The 21,895-nt window shown below is 43.9% G+C and overlaps 1 protein-coding gene across 1 annotated transcript in view; it reads left to right on the forward strand.

Annotated features, from left to right (window-relative positions):
• Positions 1–7,177: 7,177 nt before the first annotated feature.
• nrp1a (neuropilin 1a) overlaps positions 7,178–21,895 on the forward strand; it is a 56,352-nt gene continuing 41,634 nt past the window's right edge. Inside the window, 4 exon segments of the mRNA XM_029457589.1 lie at positions 7,178–7,683; positions 8,934–9,378; positions 10,681–10,745; positions 10,747–10,856. Of these exon segments, the coding sequence (XP_029313449.1) occupies positions 9,312–9,378; positions 10,681–10,745; positions 10,747–10,856 (242 nt within the window). The 5' untranslated portion in view covers positions 7,178–7,683; positions 8,934–9,311.

Consider the following 21,895-nt stretch of genomic DNA (forward strand, 5'->3'; position numbering starts at 1 on the left):
ACTTCCTGGGTGGCACTGAAAATAAAAAACTGAAGCTCTGAACCAAAGGAAAACCTACTGAAGCAAGAAAAGGACACCAAAGCCATTTTGTAGGACAAAAATATATATCACAGCCCCGCAGGTGAGTTTCTTTGTTAAATGTAAGTGCCAGTTTACAGAGAGGAAGGAAACCTTATCCCAAACCTGAACAATATTTTCATCATTGTTGCCTATTAGCTTTTTAGGGTGAAAGCCAGATTCATTTAGAAAACTTAATTTCAAGAAGTCTTGCACATGCACAGCCTGAGGATGCCGATACATCCTGAGCAAGCATGTAGCAGCTGAAGGAAATCTCACCGACAAATTAATCCTTTAGTCTGATTGCCTTTTTGTGGCATTTCAATTTTGTGTTAGATACGACACTTGTACAACTTTGACAGAGAAGTGCGTTTAACGTGGCTGTCGGTATGTTTGTGTCGCATGTGTCTTCAGGAAAACTCAGCGACACTAATACATTTGACGTGAAAAGTCCCCTCAGTCGTTCTGCTTTCTGATGGGAAAACCTTTTTAGTGATTTGTGAGCTTGTGTTAGTGCGAGTGAGATATCTGAACAGTTGGGTATGACTCAAACATGAGCTTTTTTTTTACTATGATCTCAGTGTATGGCTCAGCGTCGTAAAACCACATCCTGTCAGTCTTCTGTAAATAAGCCAAGACTAAATCACCAGTCCTGTCACATGATGCAGTGTTTTGTCAGCAGCAGCTTCATGACATCAGTCGCGCCTTGTGACAAAGACATAAATATGCACTTCAAGATGTTAGAATAGCCACATGAAAGATAGAATATATATATCAGCATGACACGACACATAGTGTACGAGTGCTCCATGTACACTCGCACAAGCTCCCACAGTAAGACTGATAAGGTACCTCCCACCCCTCCAGCAACACACACACACACACACACACACACACACACACACACACACACACACACACACACACACACACACACACACACTCGTATACAAAGGCCAGCATCTCATCTTCCTCAGTAGCCCATCTCACTGTTTCAGCTAATCTTTACCATCACAGGCCAGGCCGCCATTGTTGGGATTTCCTCTTCTTAATTACTAGGACACTGGGCTTTGTGTGCGCGGCTGTTTCAGGCTCCATTTCTAACCCTGTTGTGTGTCTTTAACCCCCGTGTGAGGTTGGAAGGCCAGAGGGGCAACTAGGTTTACCACCTGTTGTGGCAATTACTAACTGAACAAAGCATAGAAGGCAAGGAGGGGTTTTATTTCACCTGTCAGTGCCTTTTTATTTTAGTCACCTTAATCAGAAGGTAAACTTCCAACACGAGCAATAAGCTGCTGTAGATGTTTTGCTACAATGACTGAATAAATTCCACCACCTCCACCCTGATCAGGAACAAACAGTTCCGAGGTTAGGAATGTTCAGTTTCATGGTGTCACGTTACATGATTTGGGATTATGCGGTTGACATTTGGGCTTATAGTTATATTTATTACTTTTTCTCATGTATTGTTTTTCTGTTGGCACTCATCATCGTCCACCTGTTGCCCCAATTATCCAGTCTCTTTCGCTTTGAATTGAAAGACCCACCAAAACGGCATGTTAACGATATGGCCCCATTAACAAACCATGAAGCTATATTTATCATAACTTTGTTCCCATATTTGCAAGGCCCTGAAGATTTTTTCTTTGTTTTTGCACAAGTTTAAAGATTACAACCCTGTCTTCAAGTGTACCACGGCTTATTTCTTGGGTGCACCCTAAAGAGCGTGCCACAGTGTTTGGATGTCTGTCACGCTCCCATCTCATGGAACAGATACGCTTCTATTTTATCTAATGTAATAACAATCCACACAGGCTGCGAGACACAAGCAAATCATGTGTCAGACATTTGTGTGAAAGATCGGAATTTGTCTCATCAGACAAGCTTTTTTTAAATATCAATAACCACAATCTTCCCCTAAACTTGACCATACCTTAGTTTTCCTTACACAACCCTTCAATTGTTCTGAAGGACACACCTTCACAATGACTAAAGTTTCTTTGAAGAACTTGAACAGCGCTGTAGCCAATGGTACTGTATGGAGTATACAGTACATTAGCAATATACTTTATAGATCTCTATATATAGATCCCCCTGGGAGCAGAGGGTTTCTACAGCAGTCACCAAGGTGATTTTAAGGAGGGTAATCTCTCATAATTCAAGTCGGATGGATTCACCGGAAATCAAATCAGCTTCCCAGACTGTGAGCTGAGGAGGCAATATCCCAGTGCAATTCTTCATTGACCTACATAGCGTTTCTCCCTGTCAGTTCTCTCCCGCTCTACACCCCCTCCTCCCTCCATTGCCCTGATCTCTGGGGCTTCTCCCTGTGCGTTTGATGATGAGCAGCACAAAATTCATCATCTCAGCCTCCGAAGTGGAGAAAAAAAACCTCCCAAAAAAACAAGTGGAGAATAGAACATTACCCGAAAAAAAATATATATATATTTATAACAAAATTTTGAATGTGCCAAGGCGGTTTTGCTCCCTGGCTTCCCTGAAATGTAATTAAGCGTCGGAGACAATCGCGAATCTGTGTGCCTCCCCAAAAAAATGATCGCTTGATTAGGTATCGAGGTTTGGGTAATTTCCATCAGTGATGATGTGAAATTGGGGTGCTGCAAGAGTGAGTTGGCTATGTGTGTGTGTGCGCAATAGGTTCACACACACACACACACACACACACACATCTGCAGTTAAATGCTGTCACATGTGCAAACACTCATACAAACCCACATGCACACCCAGAGACAGACAGTGGGCTCCCTCATCATTAATTCAGGAGCCATCACTCTCACCCTCCTCCTGCCCCTGAGAAGCTCTCGATGCTTCCCGGCAACATTATGCATATTTATTCATACATCCTCCCCGCTTCACTAAATGTCACTGTAAATGTTTCTACTTCTAATGAAGCCATTTCTTTATGGTTTTTTTTTTGTTCCATTCCCTCTACCGCCCCCTCCTCCTCCCTCTGCCTCCGTGTTTCCCCCTGCCTCCGTTTGAATGAGGAATATCCCTGAAAACGTTTCAGCGCTGTTGTTCTTTCTCTATTACCATAATGTCTCTAAACTTGAGAAGTGCTTTATTCAGCCCTCTGCTAATTCCGTTCATACTTAGTTTCACCTCGCCCAAACGCCTCAGAGGAGAAACGCTGCCTTTGTAGCAATTACTCCAGACCTTGATCTGACTGAACCACCCCCAACATCACCACCACCCGCCCCTCAAGAGTCAGCGGTGCTGGGATTTTTCAGGGTCTCCTCAGTTTCTTCACCCGGAGCCAGCTTCACTTCGGCTTCTGCTTGTGTCTCTCTCCGCTTTTGTTTTCGATTGCATTCACCCCTCTTTCCCTGCTTCTCCACAAACACGCACATGTGCATTCCACACTCCTGCGAACAAAAAAAGCCCCGACAAAACACTGACAGAGTTTGAAGGTGTGTCGTTTGTGCCAGCAAGCCTGTTCAGGAGTGTGTGTGTATGTGTGTGTGAAACCTTCTTCGCTGGTAATTATCAACCGCTGCAGAAATTGTGAAACAGGTACAGCAGCATATTGAAAAGCCTCTATTCACATGTGCAATAACCTTTCAGCCTGTAGCTGTCTCTTACTGTGGTTGTCATGGAGGAGAAACTGGAACACAGTATGATTAGTAGGTAACAAGGTCTTTTAAAAAGTTCATGGTCTGCACCTCTAATCCGCTTTGCAATGCAGTGGAACAAGATGAGAACATGTATTTAAATATTCCTGCTGGGGGAGGAAATTCCATATCTGTCATCTCATACTGAACTTAAAGGTCTGGAGTGTGTGCCGCAGTGATGTCCCTGATGCACTTTGTAAAAGTCAGAGAACTTGTTGTTTTCACAGAGGGAATACTGCCAAGATGGATATGGTAGAGCTCATATCAAAAGGTTGGGTTTTTCTTGCATAAATCCAAGAGATTAAATGGTCCATGTGGAAACGGCGAGCAAGATTCAGTGTCTGGCTGAGATGAGAGCAACATATATTGGATGATATGACCTCAGGACTGGCATCCTGCACCCAGTCATTTTGGGCAGCAGTGCTGAAAATATCAGGGTTTGCTGTGCAGCTGCGAGCGGAAAATGGACGAAATCTCTGAATGGGTGGCCTAGCTGATTCTCCCCAGGCTGCGAGCTGGTTTGATTCTCCTCTCCAGTAAACTGTGTGTGTGTACTGTTGTGAACTATAAACCAGGTTGGTTAGTGTCTGCTGTGGAAGCAAGAAAGTAAAAGTGAAGGTCTTGAAGAGGGTTCTATCTGCCCAAAGGCAATATATTTTGTTGCTGGTCCAGGTCAGACCTCGATTTGTGTGTGTGTGTGTGTGTGTGTGTGTGTGTGTGTGTGTGTGTGTGTGTGTGTGTGTGTGTGTGTGTGTGTGTGTGTGTGTGTGTGTGTGTGTGTGTGTGTGTGTGTGTGTCGGTCGACTGGCTCGCTAATGGCCGCCGCTCATACGGCAGTTATAGCTGATATTGCCGTGCTTACCGCATTGTTGCATAAGCGTAACGCCCACCCTATGGTTGGGATTTAACACTGGGTTAACACTGTTAGCTTTGTCAGCACTGTTGCCGTTGTTTGCGCTGTTAGCACCGTTAGCTGCTAGCCGCCGACTCAGCAATTGTCATGAGGCAATCCCTCAATAATAGATATGCTCTGAATTCTGTAGAAATAACCTTTAAGTGTCTTAATGTGCCTTTAAGTGTCAGTAAACCTACGTCCGGTAACAAAGCAGGAAGGAATATTCCCTTTATTTAGCAATGTGAAAGTAAGTAAGGGAGGTTGGGTTGGTGGGTGGACCGGTAGCATTTCTTATCTCTCGTAGGTGTTTGGTTGGGTTGAGATCTGACTGTGAAGGCCATAACATATGATTCACTCATCCAACCATTCATTTAGCCCCTGTGTACTTTCTGTAACCTCTAACCCAAAATAGCACAAACTGTGTCAAATCATGTCAGAATTCTTGGCAGTTGACTTCAAAGACCGACTTTTCAATCAGAAACTGAGATGGAATGCTCGCACTGACTGAGTGCCAAATGGATTGAACCTGTACATTTCACTCTGACTCACTCACTTTGGTGAATAAAGGCCAGGCTAATGAAATGAAGTCCACTGCTCACAGGAGCCATAAAGCGTCTGCTTTTGTACCGGAGCTAATTATTCATCAGGGTCGTACTAAAGATTAGTGCGGATATATATGAAGAAGCGAATCCTTTAAATGGCTCTTTTATTGTTCCCCTACAATCCCCCCCTCTCCCCCTCATTTCAGATACGGCACAGGCAGCCACCTTGTGAAATGACTCTAAGTCATTGTTCCTGTGTTATCCTGGAGACACGAAAGGCTAGTTAGTGCCGCCTTTGATAGAGATGCCCGGCACCATTTTAACATTTGTGTTATCAGCAAGACAGAGAATTACCAAGGCTTGGAGGGGAATAAAGCCACTCAATCCTCTGTCTCCCTCTCTCTCTCTCTCTCTAGGAGCAGAAAATAATAATGTGTAAGGATTGTAGGCTTATCTTGCTCTATTGTGTCACAAAAAAAAACTTTTAAAAAGGGGGACATCTCAATAAACATGGCAACCTCCTGAATTGACAGCGCTGCTTACATTCCTCATAGGGCACGATTATAATACACAGTGCATAACAATTATTTCACCACTGATGCAAAGAAGAATGATGCTAATGCTGTTAATGCTGACGCATGTGAAGTCTGATTCAAATTTATGCTGAATATAGTGATTAAGTCTGCAAAAACCTTTAATCAGCACACTTGTTTGTAAACCCAGCTGTGCACTCTCAAGGCATTACAGTAAAGTGAGTTTGAGGAGCAATAGGTGGCTCTCTCTGAGCTGCTCACCACCTCTGATGCCCCCTACAGGGCAGACGCCTCTTAACCACAGAGACCTGCAGCTGCAAACCTCCAGTTATTGCAGTCAATTGCGCTAAAACAGCAGATAACTCAAGCAGCAGCGTGTGCCCGGCTTAACCCTTCAGGCCCAGTCACAGTGGCTAGAGAAGCAGGTTTGGGGAACTTCCAGGCTGGATTGTTCTTTTAATTTCAGTTCCCCTTACTGGAGAGTTGCACAATAAGAGAAATATGAATGGATGTTTTGACCAGAAGTTTAGCTCTCTCCGCTATGAGTTCCAATGAGTCTTGTTTTATGATCTGTGGTATGGCATTTCCTGGAATCATTTTCAAATTACTGTTTGTAATTGAATTAATCTGAAGGGTCATTCATAATTCAGACTAGGAATTCCTGCCTGCAAAAAAATATTGTTAGTTTTTTTTAGTTTTTACCTTAAATCATATAATATAGTTAATTCATGCCAAGTCCAAGAAATGTTTCTGTCCTTCTTGTTTAAATCTTTAATAATACCAAATATTGGGACTTTTATTGTTGTTTGATTTTATTGACTTGACACCCTTGGTTGGTGTCCCCTCTCACACCTATAGTGTCACCCCTGGTGAAAAATGACATACGCTGTCATTCAAGAGTCTTTTTTGGTAAAAGCTGAAGATTGTCCACAACGAGAACAGCTTCTTTGTTCACAGAAACAACTGTGAGAGAGAGTCCTCTTGGTCCCTATGGGCTCCAAGCATACAGGGAATTAGCCCATACAGTACCTACTATGATAGGCTTATGATATTTCTATAGGAACCTGTAGTGTGTGTGTGGAGCTCAATATCACTTGAATAATCCTGCAGGGCTCCCAGAGAGTTACAGGTTTACAGTGATACCCCTGTTGTGTCCTTGTAACACTTATAATAGAAGTGCTCTCGTTTCTCATCGGGGCAGATAAAGCTGAGAAACATTTTCTGTGAGTGATCCAAAAATAAAAAATTGATCTCATTGAAAATGGTTTTACAAGCTCTAAGACGCCATCGGGTTAGTGCATTTTCTGTCTAAAAGTGTCTCTCCACTGTCTGACTTTACGATGCGTCCTATAAAGGCTGAGAGAGAAGCAGCTGGGTGAAATCTGCATCTCGATTGTAGAGACACCCCACACACATACGCCAACACACACACACGCACACGCACGCACGCACGCACGCAGACAATCACGCGCTCCCGCGTGCTCATCCTCGTAAAGGGGCGTGTGGGTCTGGCAGGGACTCAAACCCTCTGCATTTGCATCAGTGGATGAGCCGAGAGTGGTGGCGCGCGGAGACACGGACTAGGGGAAAAACTTATATTAAATCAACCAGGACTTTTCTGGTTCTCGTCATTATTATTTCTGTCCCTTTGACGTTTTTGGAACTGCTATTTCTTCCCACACACTAGCCGGATTTCACATCTGACAGCGCTGAATAAAAGGCAGTGAAACGAGGAGAGAGAGGCAGCGGGGAGGAGACTAGTCTGTACGCGGAGAGCAGAGCGAGTCTCCGGGCATCGGCTGTGCGTCTTTGCGCGCTGGGGACCTAAAACTGAACTGGACTGCGTTGTGGTTCTCCCCCGGTGTACACAGAAAGGGGGTGCTTTTGTGTGGTTCTGGAGAAGATCTGGTGTCATTTAACGGAATCGGAAGAAGCCTATCGGATCGTACACTCTGCTCCACGCATGTTGGAAGTGGAGAGAGGAGAGCTGGATGCCTGCGGGTTTGCGAGACCTCAAGACGCAGGTGAATGCAGCTGTTTTTATTTCATTCATGCATAGGGCTGAAATAAATATCGATGCGTTAGTGTGCACTGAAATTAGCATAGATTGTTCATCATTTCCCCGTAATTTCACGTACAATTTTACGAATTTGGCTCATATAATCCCCCTATTGTTTTATTATTCCTTATTTTTCCGGTTTTAAATTGTCCAATTCGAACTTGCATATTAAAACTATTTTTTGTTCCCCCGTGTATTGCAATGCACTGTGCTTTACGCAGGATTTTGCAGTACATGACTGTATGTGCTGGTTGAGGTTTGTTGAAAACAAGCCTGCTCCGTTCCTTTATTTTTGTGCGGAGTGACCCAGTAAGGGCATCCTTGAGTAAATGACTCGAGGCTACTTTAATTTATGCTTTAATTGATTTCCCCTAAATTATAGAGTGCCAGTTTAATGGTGTCACTGTTGTGGGGCAGACAATCGGCGCATCTGGGAAGCTACTGGAGCATAAAAGAAGCCCACTAGGTCTAAAAGGGAAAAAAACAATTTCTATTATTTAGCTCCTGTGCAAAAATAAATGGGCATAATATAAGCACTGCAGTACAAATATGCTCCCATCTGAACTGAAGGATCAGTGTTTTGAAGGCTTGGAAGACACCAAAGGGAACTTCTGTAGATTAGATAGTTCAGAGTGTCACATACAATGATCAGTCCCAAAGAAACACCCCTACTGTATTCCCTATAATGTCATTTATAATCGTTCAAATTATGATGTTTTATCGTATTTTCGCAAAATATGATGATGATCTAAATAATGTTTTATTCTCCTGGAGGGAGCCCTGTCCTGTTACATCTCCCATTATTGTCTGGCTTCTTTTTGTAAGAAGTGAGGGAGGGAGGGGAAGAGAGAGTGAGTGAGTAAAAGAGAGAGGGAGAGGGAGAGAGAGAGGAAGAAAGAGAGAGGGAGTCATGTCACTTAACGGACTGCTGGTACTCTGTGACTCAGTGTGAAGCTCCGCTTACATATAAAGACACAGGGCTTTTCTCACATAGGTTGGCTATTTGTAATCAAGCCAATCATCAACCTCTCCCAGTCTACACTCAGAGCCTATAGAAGCAAAGTGGTCACAATTTGGGGAAGGGGTGTATCCATGTCTTTATAGTCTTGTTGGTATCAGCAACAGCGCGTTTAGACAGATCGGAGATGTCCAGAGCGCACGGCCGCTGCACGCATTCCTAACCTGCTCACATCTCCGTCTCTTTTCACTCCACAGCCAAGGATTACCTCCTGCCCGGACATCATTTGACGGAGTATTAACGAACAACATCAAAAAAAAAACAATAAAAAAAAAGGAGGGTGTCATTTCTTGATATATCTTGGCGTCTTTGTTGAGGATATGGCACGGTCGGCGCTGGAGAGAGGAGCGCAGCCGGCGCTGGAAAGAGGAAACAGGAGCTGAATGACAGGATGCCAGCGACCTGAGCCCGCTCTCAGATCAGTTCCAACTTCGTTAAAAGAGACACTTCTGCTTTATTTGTCAAGCTCAGAGGAGGAGAGAAGAGTCTTGCCCAAAGAAAACTGTTGAAGGAGTTTCATATCGGAGTTTTTTTTTTTGTATGCTTAATTTTATTTTTTGGGTGAGAAAACAAGGATGCATTGTGGATTAGTCTTTATCCTGTTCATGGGAATCCTTTTGGTGGTCAAGGCTTTCAAAAACGGTAAGTGTGACATCTGATATCTCTATAAATAAAGCTTTTATGTACTCTGCAAAGCTACTTATCCCAATATTTTTCTAAAAGATTAGCCTTCTCTGATCTCCGCTGATCTTTTGGCAAACTCACAAGCGCTCACCTGCCCATTCCGCCAACACCCAGGAAAATCCCTCTTATTACATTTCAACAGACTTGGACATTGTTGCTCAATAGCGACTTTTTTTAGAGATCATTGTGGCCCTATTTAATTTAGTTTTCTTTGTTTTATAACTTTTAAATATTATATACCTGTAATATCATTGCCGTATATTATGTATATATACCGTGTTGCTGTTATTGCAATGTAACTCCCATGATACAATTACTGTAAAATATCACTTAAAATCTTTTTATTTATTTTCACGCAATTACAGTATCTTGTGAGGCTTGTAAACTATCGCCTCAGAACATGATTTTAATCCCCTTTTTTTGTGTGGCCAGCTATCAGTTACGGAGGTCTGTGTTTTGGTAAAGTTCAAAAAGTCAGCGCGGCTTATAAAACTTCCCCAAGTTCTATCATTCTTACAGCATCAGTTTCGTTTGCGCTTTGATCCCATATTCATTTTATATTCCGATTTAATTGATTTTCAAGAGGTGTGTGTGTGAATGTCAGAACAGCAGATGGTGGAAGCTTTTATGCTACAAGTATGAAAACGCGCGCAAATGTATATAATAGAAGTAGCGGGCCTCTGGAAAACAAAGGATAATTCCCTGTAATGGTGAAACTCATACTGTATAAGGAAGTTTAAAGGAACAGACTCGAGTGACTTTTGGCTTCGGTAGAACAGAAACCTTTTTCTGAAGCTTCTCCGTTCACTTTTTCAATATTTTTTTTAACCGCTTATACATCCACCCAAAGCTGCTCCTTTTCTTAATGTAATGTGAGGAACTATTCCTTCATCTCAGTGTAACTTCATCTTGTTTACCACAGAAAGTAATACATAAAAAAAGTCTACTTTTTAGCAACTCTCTATAAACATATTATAATATATTAGACACGATATTAATATTATTAATAATAATACTAAATACCAAAATAAATATACATACTTTGTTCCAATTTAACTCATGCAGCTCCTTTTAACATTTGTTTGCCAATGAAACTCTGTAAGATATATACAGTACCAGTCAAAAGTACATTAACTGGTGTAGTCCAACTTACTCTGTAAACTGCTATGTAGCATAATAAAAATGTATATAATTAGTAGCATTAAAAATGTGAAATAAGATTTTCTTTCACTAAAGGACTCTTTCCAATCCCCTCTGCAGATAAATGTGGAGGCAACATCAGAATCTCAACCGCCAACTACCTCACCTCGCCTGGATACCCCCTTCGCTTATCCCCCTTCTCAGAGATGCGCGTGGGTGATATCTGCGCCTGGTCCTCACCAGCGGATCCTCATCAACTTCAATCCGCATTTCGATCTAGAGGACCGGGAGTGCAAGTAAGTACACTGTGATCTTGTCTATGAAAAACAGATGTGCTTCTGGTCCCAAAGAAACTCATTCATTCGATCTGATTTTGTCCCCGGGGCCCCCTCGTGATCTAAAGTTAGTCGGTAATAAAGATGGATAGAGTGAGACATCTATGAAAATATTTTACATGGTTTAATTCTGCAAAAAATGCGCCCATTTGGCCCCCAGACCTCACTTTGGGAGACACTACACAATTAGAGGCTGTATAGAAGCTGTTCATACACACTGATCTGTGTGTGTGTGTGTGTGTGTGTGTGTGTGTGTGTGTGTGTGTGTGTGTGTGTGTGTGTGTGTGTGTGTGTGTGTGTGTGTGTGTGTGTGTGTGTGTGAGATACTCATTCCCCCCTTTCCCTCATGCATATTGCACATGAAACTGCGCCCTCTAGTGTCGCAAGCTCACTGAAACTGTGAGGTTCCTGCTCTGGCACTGCACAGGGCAGCAGGAATGTCTCACCCCTGCCATTTGGTTTTGGAATGTCCTCGCTTCTCGTCCTTGTGGAATGAAGTCACCGGGGTATAATATTGATTTGAATTGCAGTCCTTTTGCAGAAGGCTTTGATGGAAAGCCTCGGGTCACCAGAGGCCATTAACTATGGTTACTTTATGCACTGCAAGGGGAAAAAAAATCTGTCTTAATGAGCCGTTTACTTTCATATTCCCTCCTAAAACCCCATTAGTCTGCAAACAAGTGTGACATTCCAAGAACGGGTTACATAAAACAACAAGTCTCAGTTTATTTGAATCAGTCAGGCACTTTGTTAATGTCAGAGTTGGACACATCTATTTTTTCCCCACCTAAAACTCAAAACTCTGTATTTAAGGTGAATCTTTGTGACGGTTAGTTACTGATCTTTATTTGACTTGTAAGCCGCGAGCTGTCGCATCCAACAAAAGGCTAAGCGGCTAACCTGTTGTCAGATAGATAGTTTAAGCCGATGAAACAGGAGACAGACAGTAATGTGATGAGCCTGTGTCAGTGTGGGTGCCCTGAGGTGAGCCTTGCCTGGGCAGACTGCCTCGCTCTGATTGTGTGTGTGTGTGTGTGTGTGTGTGTGTGTGTGTGTGTGTGTGTGTGTGTGTGTGTGTGTGTGTGTGTGTGTGTGTGTGTGGTTTTGGTGCATATGTCGGTGCCTCTGCCCCGCTCTGTCTCAGCTGTTTGTTTACGCTGCAGGGCTCGGGAGAGTACAGGGCTTTGCTGGATCCTGTTACTGTATCCTCGCTCCACCCAAAACCTGGACCCTACACTTCTTTTGTGCTCCCTCAACGGCCCCCCCGTATATGTCCGCGGGGTTTGGCTTTTTTTAATCCCGGATTTCAATCCCACTTTAACCTTTCTTTACTGCCGTCAGAGATTAATGGCTGAATGCTGCTGTCTGTTAAAAGCTGGATGCTCCTTGACACTTCTTTTGGGTTCAGATTTCCGCACCAGAGGGACTATTAAACTGTCCAAGATCCTCAGTTAGGACGAGAGAGCGAGGACGGGACAGAAGAAGGGAGGGTTAGGGGTAACAATGCTCATGATAATCAAATTAGTCAGGAATGAATTTCCTGTTTCTAAATGCACGCAGTAAAGAATTTTGTCCTTGCAGGCTCAAGGAAGGCTGATTTTTTTTTTCCAACTTGAAACGAGGGCAGGCTTAGTGATGCACCCGTGTATCATTTACAAGTTAGCTCTGCGCTTTCATTTAGCAGCCACTGAATTTGCTGATTGCCAGTTAGTTGTTAAATGTGTTAGCAGATGGAGTTTGTGTAGTGGATGTGTTTGCGTCTGTCTCTCCCGCTCTCTTCGCCTTGCAGTTTTTTTTTTCTTCTTTTGCCTCGACCCTATTTCCTTACTCATTACATTGGGAGCAGACACAACCAATAGTGTGGTCAGAAGGTTATAAACTGCTTGTCTGGAGGAAATGTTAACAAATGACACTGGCAGATGGCTGTCAAACTTAAGTAAGTCTCTGATTCATGCGGGTCACACGGAGATTGCGCTGGAAAACAGGGTCGACCTGACTTACGGCTTTTGTGGTTTTCATGGGACGTTGGTTCCGCTCCCAAATGTATTCCACCTTGTGTGGCTTAACTTTGGCTTTAGCCAGCAGAGACAAGCCATGAAGTAAAATCCATTTTCCTCCTTAATTTCAAATTATGGCACTATGTAACATGAGAGTGGGTTATTGTGCTAATCGCTGACACGGCATGTCATAGGTAACTCGATTATGGGAGGGGGAATAGTTACTTATGTATCTGTAGACAGTAGTTGGGTGTGATTTGTGTTAGACCCATCAGACTCCCTGTCGCAGCGCCACTCACCAAATCAGCTCTTACATAATGGAAACTGATGAGAGCCAGAATGGCTTCCTTATCTGATGGACTGGCAGAGTGGGCGGAGGCGGTGGGGGTCACAATGCATGCTTCAGTGCACAGCCTTGCAATCTAATTAGTGGGCAAATGGAACACACATGCACCACATGTTCCCCTACATGGCTGTTATCAGCAAACCAAACAAGAAGCACTCAAAGTGGTGCTCGTAAAAAGAAAAACAGCCTTTACTGAGTGGAGTCTGGCCAAGGGTGGTGTTGTTGCACGTGTGCGCTCCCCTTGACAGGTTTGTTTGGGGAAGTGCAGGAGCCTGTATCCTGAGAGCTGGGGGAGGAAAACACTTCATCACAGAGATAAGGAGACTAAGTGAGCCCTGGGATTCTGAATGCAGAACGTGTTTACCTTTCACGCACCGTTGTAGACTTTCACAGAGTGGAGTTACGGGGGCCGCCCTCTCCGCTCTCGCAGCTAATGAAGTTTGAGGTTTGAGTTGATTTGAATCCAAACAAGTGGCAGACATGATTCCCCTAAGGCAGATTGAAGGGCAATGTATCTAATTTGGAAGACAATTCTTACCGTTCGAGCAATATTTTCTGTGAAATCTGAGAAAGTTAGTTTACCGTTTGGAGCAGACTTAAAGAAGACCTGGTGCATCTTTCATCCTGAGCTGCAGGCTGTTCTCTCCATCTCCTGCTGACTCGAGGAGGAGAACCAACTTTCTATAGATGTGATGTACCCCTGACAACATTATGAATCATTGATGACATCGGATTTGCTGACCGAATCAAAAAAACAGTTGCTTCTCTAGCACACTGAGATTCCTTGCAGCAAGCCAGCCAGTCAGTCAAGGCTGCACTATTTGTTTTGGAGGAGCAGAGGAGAGGGGTTAAAAACAAAGGGAGAGAGAGACCGTCTCCTCTTTCTCAGCACTCCCTCATCTCTTTGCTTTTCTCTCTGTCTGGACGATATTTTTCTGGACCTCACAGAAATTCCAGTATGACTGTGTGCTGTAGATGGAAGGGGGGGTTCAGATGAGATGTATGGCAGGGTGGTACTAGGCAGCGCAGATATTTGAGGAATGCCTTCTCAAGCAGCCCTTTGAGGGGGAGATAGAGGGGAAAGTCAGTGAAAGCCTCCCACCTCTCCACGCATCAAAAGTCTTCTTCGAGCCCCCCTGCCTTCAGGTGCCTGTAACTCAAAGCATGGAAAAGCACTCTTTTCCCTGTTTTTTTTTAATTGTAGTCCTTTCCTTTCTCTGTCCCTTTGCCCCTTCCACTGCGGTCTCCCGCCGAGCTGCCCCTGTGGAGCTGCTTGGCCTGCGGAGCTGCTTGGCCTGCTGGGAAGGCAAACATTCTCTGCTGTGTACCCTCTACAATAGAGATCATGCCCCTCCTGGCATTCCTGACCAGGCACTGGACTCCAGAGATGACTAACAGGAGCTTGGGAAGGGGGGGCGTGGGTATCGCCCTATGCTGGATCTATAGTTGGCTCTTTCTTTGTTATGTGGAATCTCACTAACGCCACTCACATGGTCACAGCGCCCAACAAAGAGTGCCACCTGTTTCTTGGAAGTGAGAGTGGAGGACAGAAGGGGCTTTTGGGAAAAGATCCTTTTGGCCACTTTCCCTAATTCCCCAGTCACCCTGGCACCTGAATAGCATGCATCAGCTGCACGATAAAGAACCGTGGAGCTTCACAGCTGGGGAGTGAGGAGCAGTAACTCCTCACTGGATCTGATACCAGCTCCTTCTCCTCTCTCACGCTCCTCTGCAAGGCAACCATGGGCAAATAAGGAGAAGTGGTTTTGAGTGACCGTTTATCAGCCGTTGTCATGGAGGAAAATAAATAAGGCAGGAACGCAACATGAGCCTTTTTTTAACAGGCCTGTGGCGGTAGAGGCTTTTAAAGAAGGGAAGTGCTGCGACCTCTGGGGCCGAGGGTAACGGGGCTTTGGAGTGACATGGATTGTTGGAGATACTTATGGCCTGTTAGCGGGCATTTATTTCGGTTGTCGATGTGTGCTTCTTTTCATAGTGCATATCAGGGAAGAATCTTGCTGTCGGAGTTCAAAGCGGCGCTGCAAAATAGACACTGCAAAATAAGAAGTGTGCGTAGGAAGACGCCGCTTCATTTAACAACCAGGTTTGACAAAAGCAGCTGAAATTATGCACCTGGTATTTTCCACAGCAATAGACTCCCACAGTTTATAACAATGGAAATCAAATTACACTTAAAATTACATTGAAACAGTTTACTTTGGAAGACTAGCTTGTCAGCAGCGTATCAAAACGCGATCCACTTTAAATATATCTTGTTTGCACTCCACTGGCAATTATACCAAACCTTATTTTGTCAGCATGGTAAAACTTCGAGAGACTCTGCATTTAAAATGCATTTAAAAAGACCACATTATCCCATTTGTTACCTGCGAAACGTAATGGCTTATGAGGCAGGTGAGCCATTTAAAGCAAATGAAAGCTGGTGATAAATGTTAAGTGTTCACCTTGTTAATTAACCAGAGGGCAGAAGAGACAGGACAGCAGACAGAGATGTTGCACCAGAAAGCCGTTGACCTTCACTCTCATTACTCTCTTTCCTCTTCTTCATCTCTTTTAAACATAAAGGGTTACTCCCTGGCTAATGACCAGGATTAAAGTGTGTGTGTGTGTGTGTGTGTGTGTGTGTGTGTCAGTGACCGTGGGGTTGAGGGTCTTTTTTTTCACCCGCCGTTGAAGTGTTTCACCTTGGCCACGGCTTGGAAGGGCAGCCTGATTGAAAAGCTTTCTGGCCGTGGCATCTGCCATCCTCCCCGCTGCTCTGTCACCACTTTGATTCATGCACAACCTGACCACAACCGGGAGGCGAGCCACTCTAGCTCGCAGCGGGAGGGAGGTCCACTTCAGAGCTGAGGAGTAAGAAAAGGAGGAACGAGGGAGGGAGAGGAACAGAGAGAGAGTGCTCATAAATAACCCGGTGGATTTCAAGCCTCGGCCACATATCTGCAGCAGCACAAAAGCATCATACAATCTCACGTGTCTGCCTGTTTTGTTTTTCATCTCAATGTGGGAGTTAGCGGCTCATGTTTGCCAGGGATTGAGTGTCAGTAAGCTGTTTCTGGCACACGGTTAGTGAATTCATTTCTTTTTTCCTCCATCTTTTTCTTTCCAGCCCCAAACCAATAGAAGCTTCCCTATATGGAAGTTTTTTGTGGAATGGAGCCGCGGCCCACACAGCTTAAGAAATGTCAGTCGTATGCTCTTTTACTTTTTTTTAAATCCAAAACAGATTGCGAGAATAGAGCCGCATGGAGAGCCTCATGATTAGAGGACAACATTTGGTAATTTCAGCTCTCTATCTGGACACACATCTATTGATTGTAAGAAAATTCATACTCCTTTTCCTTCCAGTGCTGACGAAAAAGCATTAAACACTGAGGCTGTGATTCAATTATGTGTTTCTGTTTCCAAAGGACAGTTGGCAATAAGTACCGTCTCCCCCTTCCTCTGCCTCATATAATATAATTAGCAACAGGTTTTCGTCTCTCGCCTTTTATTTTTCTTTCCATCAAATGCTGATTTCTCAGTTTATGAGGCTGTATGGAACACAACAAGAAGGGATAAGGAGGGTGAATGAATAAGGAATAATTTGAGTTCATGATATGTGGGTGGCAGAGCAGTAGTCAGGGCTGGATTACTTTGAAACAGTACCTCCCAATGTCTTACTTATCCACCCGTCCCAGAGGAGAAAGGAAAGAGAAGAGGCTGTTTAGTTGAATTGATGAGGGAGTTCTGGACACTTTAATGCAGCGTGTCCAGGCTTGTCAGACATGTTTCGTTCAGTGGTCTAACCTTGAATGGGGCTCATGAGTTTGATTGATGTGGCCGCGGTCCTATGCAGCCTGTTTGTTGCCCTTACGCCACAGCGCTTACGGATCCACAAGGGGTGGCAGGTGTGAGGGGGGGGGGGGGGGGGGGGCTTAGCGACCACAGGGTTCTTTATTCAAACAATCAAGCAAGTCCCCAGAGGGGCACTTGGTGAAGCAAAGTTTGTTTGCAATGGGTAAGAGGGTAGGTAGGTAGGAAGTAAAGCCAATGACCCTCCTGTCTCAGCCCCAGATCCCCGGGGTCATTTTCGGTCACTGTGTTTGCGCACAGCGGGCCACCGGCACGCTGGTGTTTCTCCACCACTCAACTGGGCGTGATTCGACCGGGGAGGCAAGCAGACAGTGATTGATGGGGCGGTACCCCACTGCTCTCTGATTGAGTTAGAGCTACTCACAGTCCCTCGCTTTGTTTGCTCTTTGCTTGATCTCTCCTCACTAAATTGGCAACTTTAGTTGTGGTCTTTCTTTTTCATAGCAGCCACCACTTTATTTCTTTTTTTTTTCTCACGGCTTTATTTCTTTTGTTACATGGCAGTAATTGTAAAAAAGGATTGTAAATTCAGTCTCACTGCAACCTTCTGTGGCATTATCACAGCAGGGTAGTGCTGAAAGAGTTATTAGTAGCTTGTACCCCTGGCGCCTGTCAAGCCGTTCCAGGTTGACCTCTGCCTACACAGGGATAAGCGTCAAGAAGGCCCCTCTCTTCCATGCATACTTAAACAATCTCCCAGAGGGTTTTACCAGAAAGAACCGGGAGCTGAACCTTCTGGACAGACCGCGTCAATGTTGGCAGAAAGGTTTGATTGTAAGGCCAGTAAATGGAAGAGTCACCTTGCCCTCCAAATTCTGGCAAGGGCTGGCTGGCCATCAGCACTTAGATCGGCTCTTTAATGCCAAGCATTCAGCTTCACTTACATGCCAGAAATACACCTCTTGGCATGTGGCCCTCACAGCGCGGCCTATTTGGCTTTCGAAGCGCTGCATCATTGGAAAATCAAGTTCTTTGCAAGCGCTGAGAACAATACAGCCATCAGAATGAAATGAAGGATGTGGTTTCAAACGGTAGATATTGGGTCCAAGGGCTGATCCACATTCAACGGAAACCTCCCAACTGATCAACTGGTCACGCTAGCAAATATGCGCCTATTTTTATTTATTTTTATCACCATCCTTTTTCCTCTTCCAGTTAAGAGCCAGAAATAGCTTGGTCTTGTCTCAAGGTTATTGTGTAGTTTAAGGTCAGGTGGCTGAACACATATATACACTCAAGCGGACTATCCCAATCCTCCACAGTCTTCCCTTTTCCCAGCCAAGTCACTGCTTGTCCAGCCAGATGACCAGGTCACAGAGCACCCAGGCCAGACTGCTCAGAATCCCCCCGCCTACACAGGCTGCCGGGAGGACAGAGAAAAGAAAGACGACGCCAGGGGGGACGGATGGGCCGTTTAATTGAATAATTCCCAGTGCAGTTATTACTACCATGGCCCTCGAGCTTCCTCGCTGTTGCTGAGCCATGTAAAATAATCTTAGATGGAGAGAGAACATGCTTCATACCTCTGAACCTCTTGCTGGATTCATGTTGGCCCCTGTTTGCCAACGACCACTATCAGCTTTTTGCACTACTTCTCTCTTTTGTTTCTGTTCCGTCACTCAATTAACCGCTCAACTTACATGCCTTCACACTCTTTCTCTATCTCCCCTCGCCAGTCAGTTTCCTTTTAACCCAGCAACACCACCATCCCACCCACACCACACTAGTTCTCCCTTCCTGCCCATTGTGGAGATGAGAGTTTTGAACAGCACACACAGGCTTTACCTCTAGTTGACCTCAGCCTCAACTCCCCTCCTCCTTTCCCTCCCTTCTCCGCTCTCCTCCTCAGCTCCTCTTGCCGTCTCTGAATATGGCATGCTCCTTGCACACACAGCTCATTACCCGACAGGGAGCACCGCTAGCTTCTCACAAGCATCAGAAACAGATAGATGATTGCCGTCCTATATGCCGCTCCATTTTGGAGAGTGCATATTGTTGTTTTTTTCTCATCAGCCTGTAAAATGCGAAGCGTTCACTTGGCTAATTTTAGTCCCATGTTAAGTTCAGTAGGTCAGTAGCTCAATTTTGTTGGCAATTATTTCTATGTTTCCTCATGTTTTTTCTTGTCACATGGTTTTCAGCATGCCAAACCTATATCACGCACATCCTACACAATGTAGTCATGAACAGGATATCCAGTAATAGTCTTCCCCCCTAACAAGCACCCCCTTTATTAGGACGTATTCAGAATAAATGAGATACTACTCTTGGAATCTTTTGATTAGGGCTATGATTCCTGGTCTCTTATGGAAGTTACCTCTTTGGTATTTACGATCAAAAAGTCACAATTTCATTATCTTTTTAAATGAAAATCTATCCTTGTTTTCTAGTCAGCTACAGATAGACATTGAGCATTCTGCATAGTTTTTTCTAGGTGGTGGTCTTTTGTTTAAACAAGTCCTGAGGCTTTGTGTTCTTAGATGAAGTTGAGTAATGATTCAAATAGGTGGTGGCCCAAATAATGTAACAAAACCCCACTCTTGGCCCATTTTGGACTACATACTTTGTGAAGTAAGATTAAGATTATGGGGTCTTTAAATCTCCATTGTACAATAGGTTAAGAGGAAGCAGCCCAATTCTCCCTGCAGGGTGTGCGTGTATTTATGTCACTGAGTCCCGTAGGTGCCCCGGGGGGTGAGTAGGCGACGAGAGCAGGGCGGTGACCGTGTGTGTTAAAAAGACCATATACGCGTCGGTCCTGCTGTGCCACATTGCCCCCTTTCTCTCAGCGCCCTGTTATTTTTACCCTTGACTTCTCATTGTTGTAACTGCGGCGTATCATCTGAGCCATGCCACAGACCCCTGTGGAGGACTCTCTCTTCGCTCACCTCTGCCTGCCCCTCTCTCCTGTGTAATCAGAGATCCTCTCAAATGTCAAGGTGGGACAAATGGGAGCCATTCCCTCCTGTAATGGCCCCAGAAATGGTCTGGAGTGCTTCCCTTTCCCTGCCTCTCTTTTTCTCTTCACCTTTGAGGAAACACACAGGACTTTTCATCCTTTCTATCTTAATGGCTTGCTTTCTTTCCTTGTATTTTCCAGACTTGTATGCAAATGTTCTGCTTTTCTCTCTTGGTCCTTTGTAAATCATATCACAGAGTTTCTGGCTCTGTGGTGTTAACATGTTAAACCTTTGCAGAATAGGGTGTATAACTGAGATACAGCATAATAGCGCTCTTTCAAAAATGATTCTATAATAAGGCCATTACTACACTGCTTTACTTATATGAAGTGTTTCTTAGAAATGTACCCAAGGGGGTTCATTTGCAAAAGCATACATTCACACGTGAATATTCATATCTGCGCACTCGGATGCATACAGATTGCTGCTGTAATGCTAAGCAATTTCATTTCCGAAGCTCACTTAGCAGGGAAAAAGTGCTAAATGTGTATTTCCATTTTGCCACGAGCAGTTTTCTAATTAATTGTACTTACTCATTCTCGCTGTATTTATGATAACAAGAAGTGTGATGTGAACGACATGTGGTTAGATGGATATTCTCAACCCTGCTCACAACTGCAGCTTTTATATACAGCTTTCATACAGTTGAAAGTTTTTTTTATATAATATTATTTTTGTTTTTATTGAAATGTTAAGTTCTAGTTTTGTGATACATTATATGCTGTATTGATATGATTTGCTTGTTAATACGTGTTGATGGCTCATCATGTTTTCATTTTCATAAAAAAAATTAATATTTATCACTTACTTATTGTATTATATTAATTCATCACTGTTTATATAATATTTTAAATTATTTTAAATATTCAATAATTCAAAAATGACAATATATTCTTTTTTTTTTTTTTTTTGATGCACATTCTTTTTTTCTCTTGAATTTCCATTAGCTCCGCAAGAACACCATCTTTATTGTAAATAATGTGGTAAACATTGTTGTCTTGGAGCTGGTTCTAAACCAACCCCTTCTATAAAATATATGTATTTTTGATTAATAACTTTTTGATTATTTTTATCTCCATGTCAGCAGTGTTAGGCCACATAAGACAAATGACTTTGTAACAGGAACGGCGTCTTTTGTTTTGAACTACTTCACATTTCTATAATCACGTTATTGTGACCTATTTGTCATGCTTGGCCCTTTTAATGAGGGAAGAAGGTCAAACTGTACTTAACAGGATGACTGAAAATATGCATGGCTCTGCTTTAGCCCTGTAGGCATGTCACAGTAGCCCATGGGAATGGAAAGCAAGTCAGCTGAACATACTACAGCATCGCCAGGGTTCAAAGTGCAATAGTCCTTACATGTGAGGTGAGTGCGGGGGATTTAGACGGCCCGCTAACAATGGAAGCTTTTGTGGTCAGTTTTATTCCCCTGCTTGTTTTTAGCCCCCCACCCCTCACCCCCCTCCTCCTCCAGTTCACCACAGTGTGAGCCTGCTCTGTGCTGAACAGAAAGGATCCCCCCTTGGGGCAGAATTCTCCCTCTGTCAGTCTGCGCTCATACCTTCGAATAAAGGATTATTGTGCATGTTGCAAAGGGAGGGGGGATGCAATAATTGGGTCTAAATAGCCAAATTCATTAATTTGATTGTTGCCGACAGCAGATCTCTCGACAGCGTAATTAGGTAAGCTAATGGATGGAGGCACGCTAAATCCATCAATGCTAATGATAATTGCTGTTCACGAAAGCGGACATGCTTTACAAACGTGTGGCAGAGGCCGCCACAAAATCAGAAACAGACATCTAAAAATATGAGCGAG

Source organism: Cottoperca gobio, chromosome 20, assembly GCF_900634415.1.
Source record: "Cottoperca gobio chromosome 20, fCotGob3.1, whole genome shotgun sequence".
Lineage (NCBI taxonomy): Eukaryota > Metazoa > Chordata > Actinopteri > Perciformes > Bovichtidae > Cottoperca > Cottoperca gobio.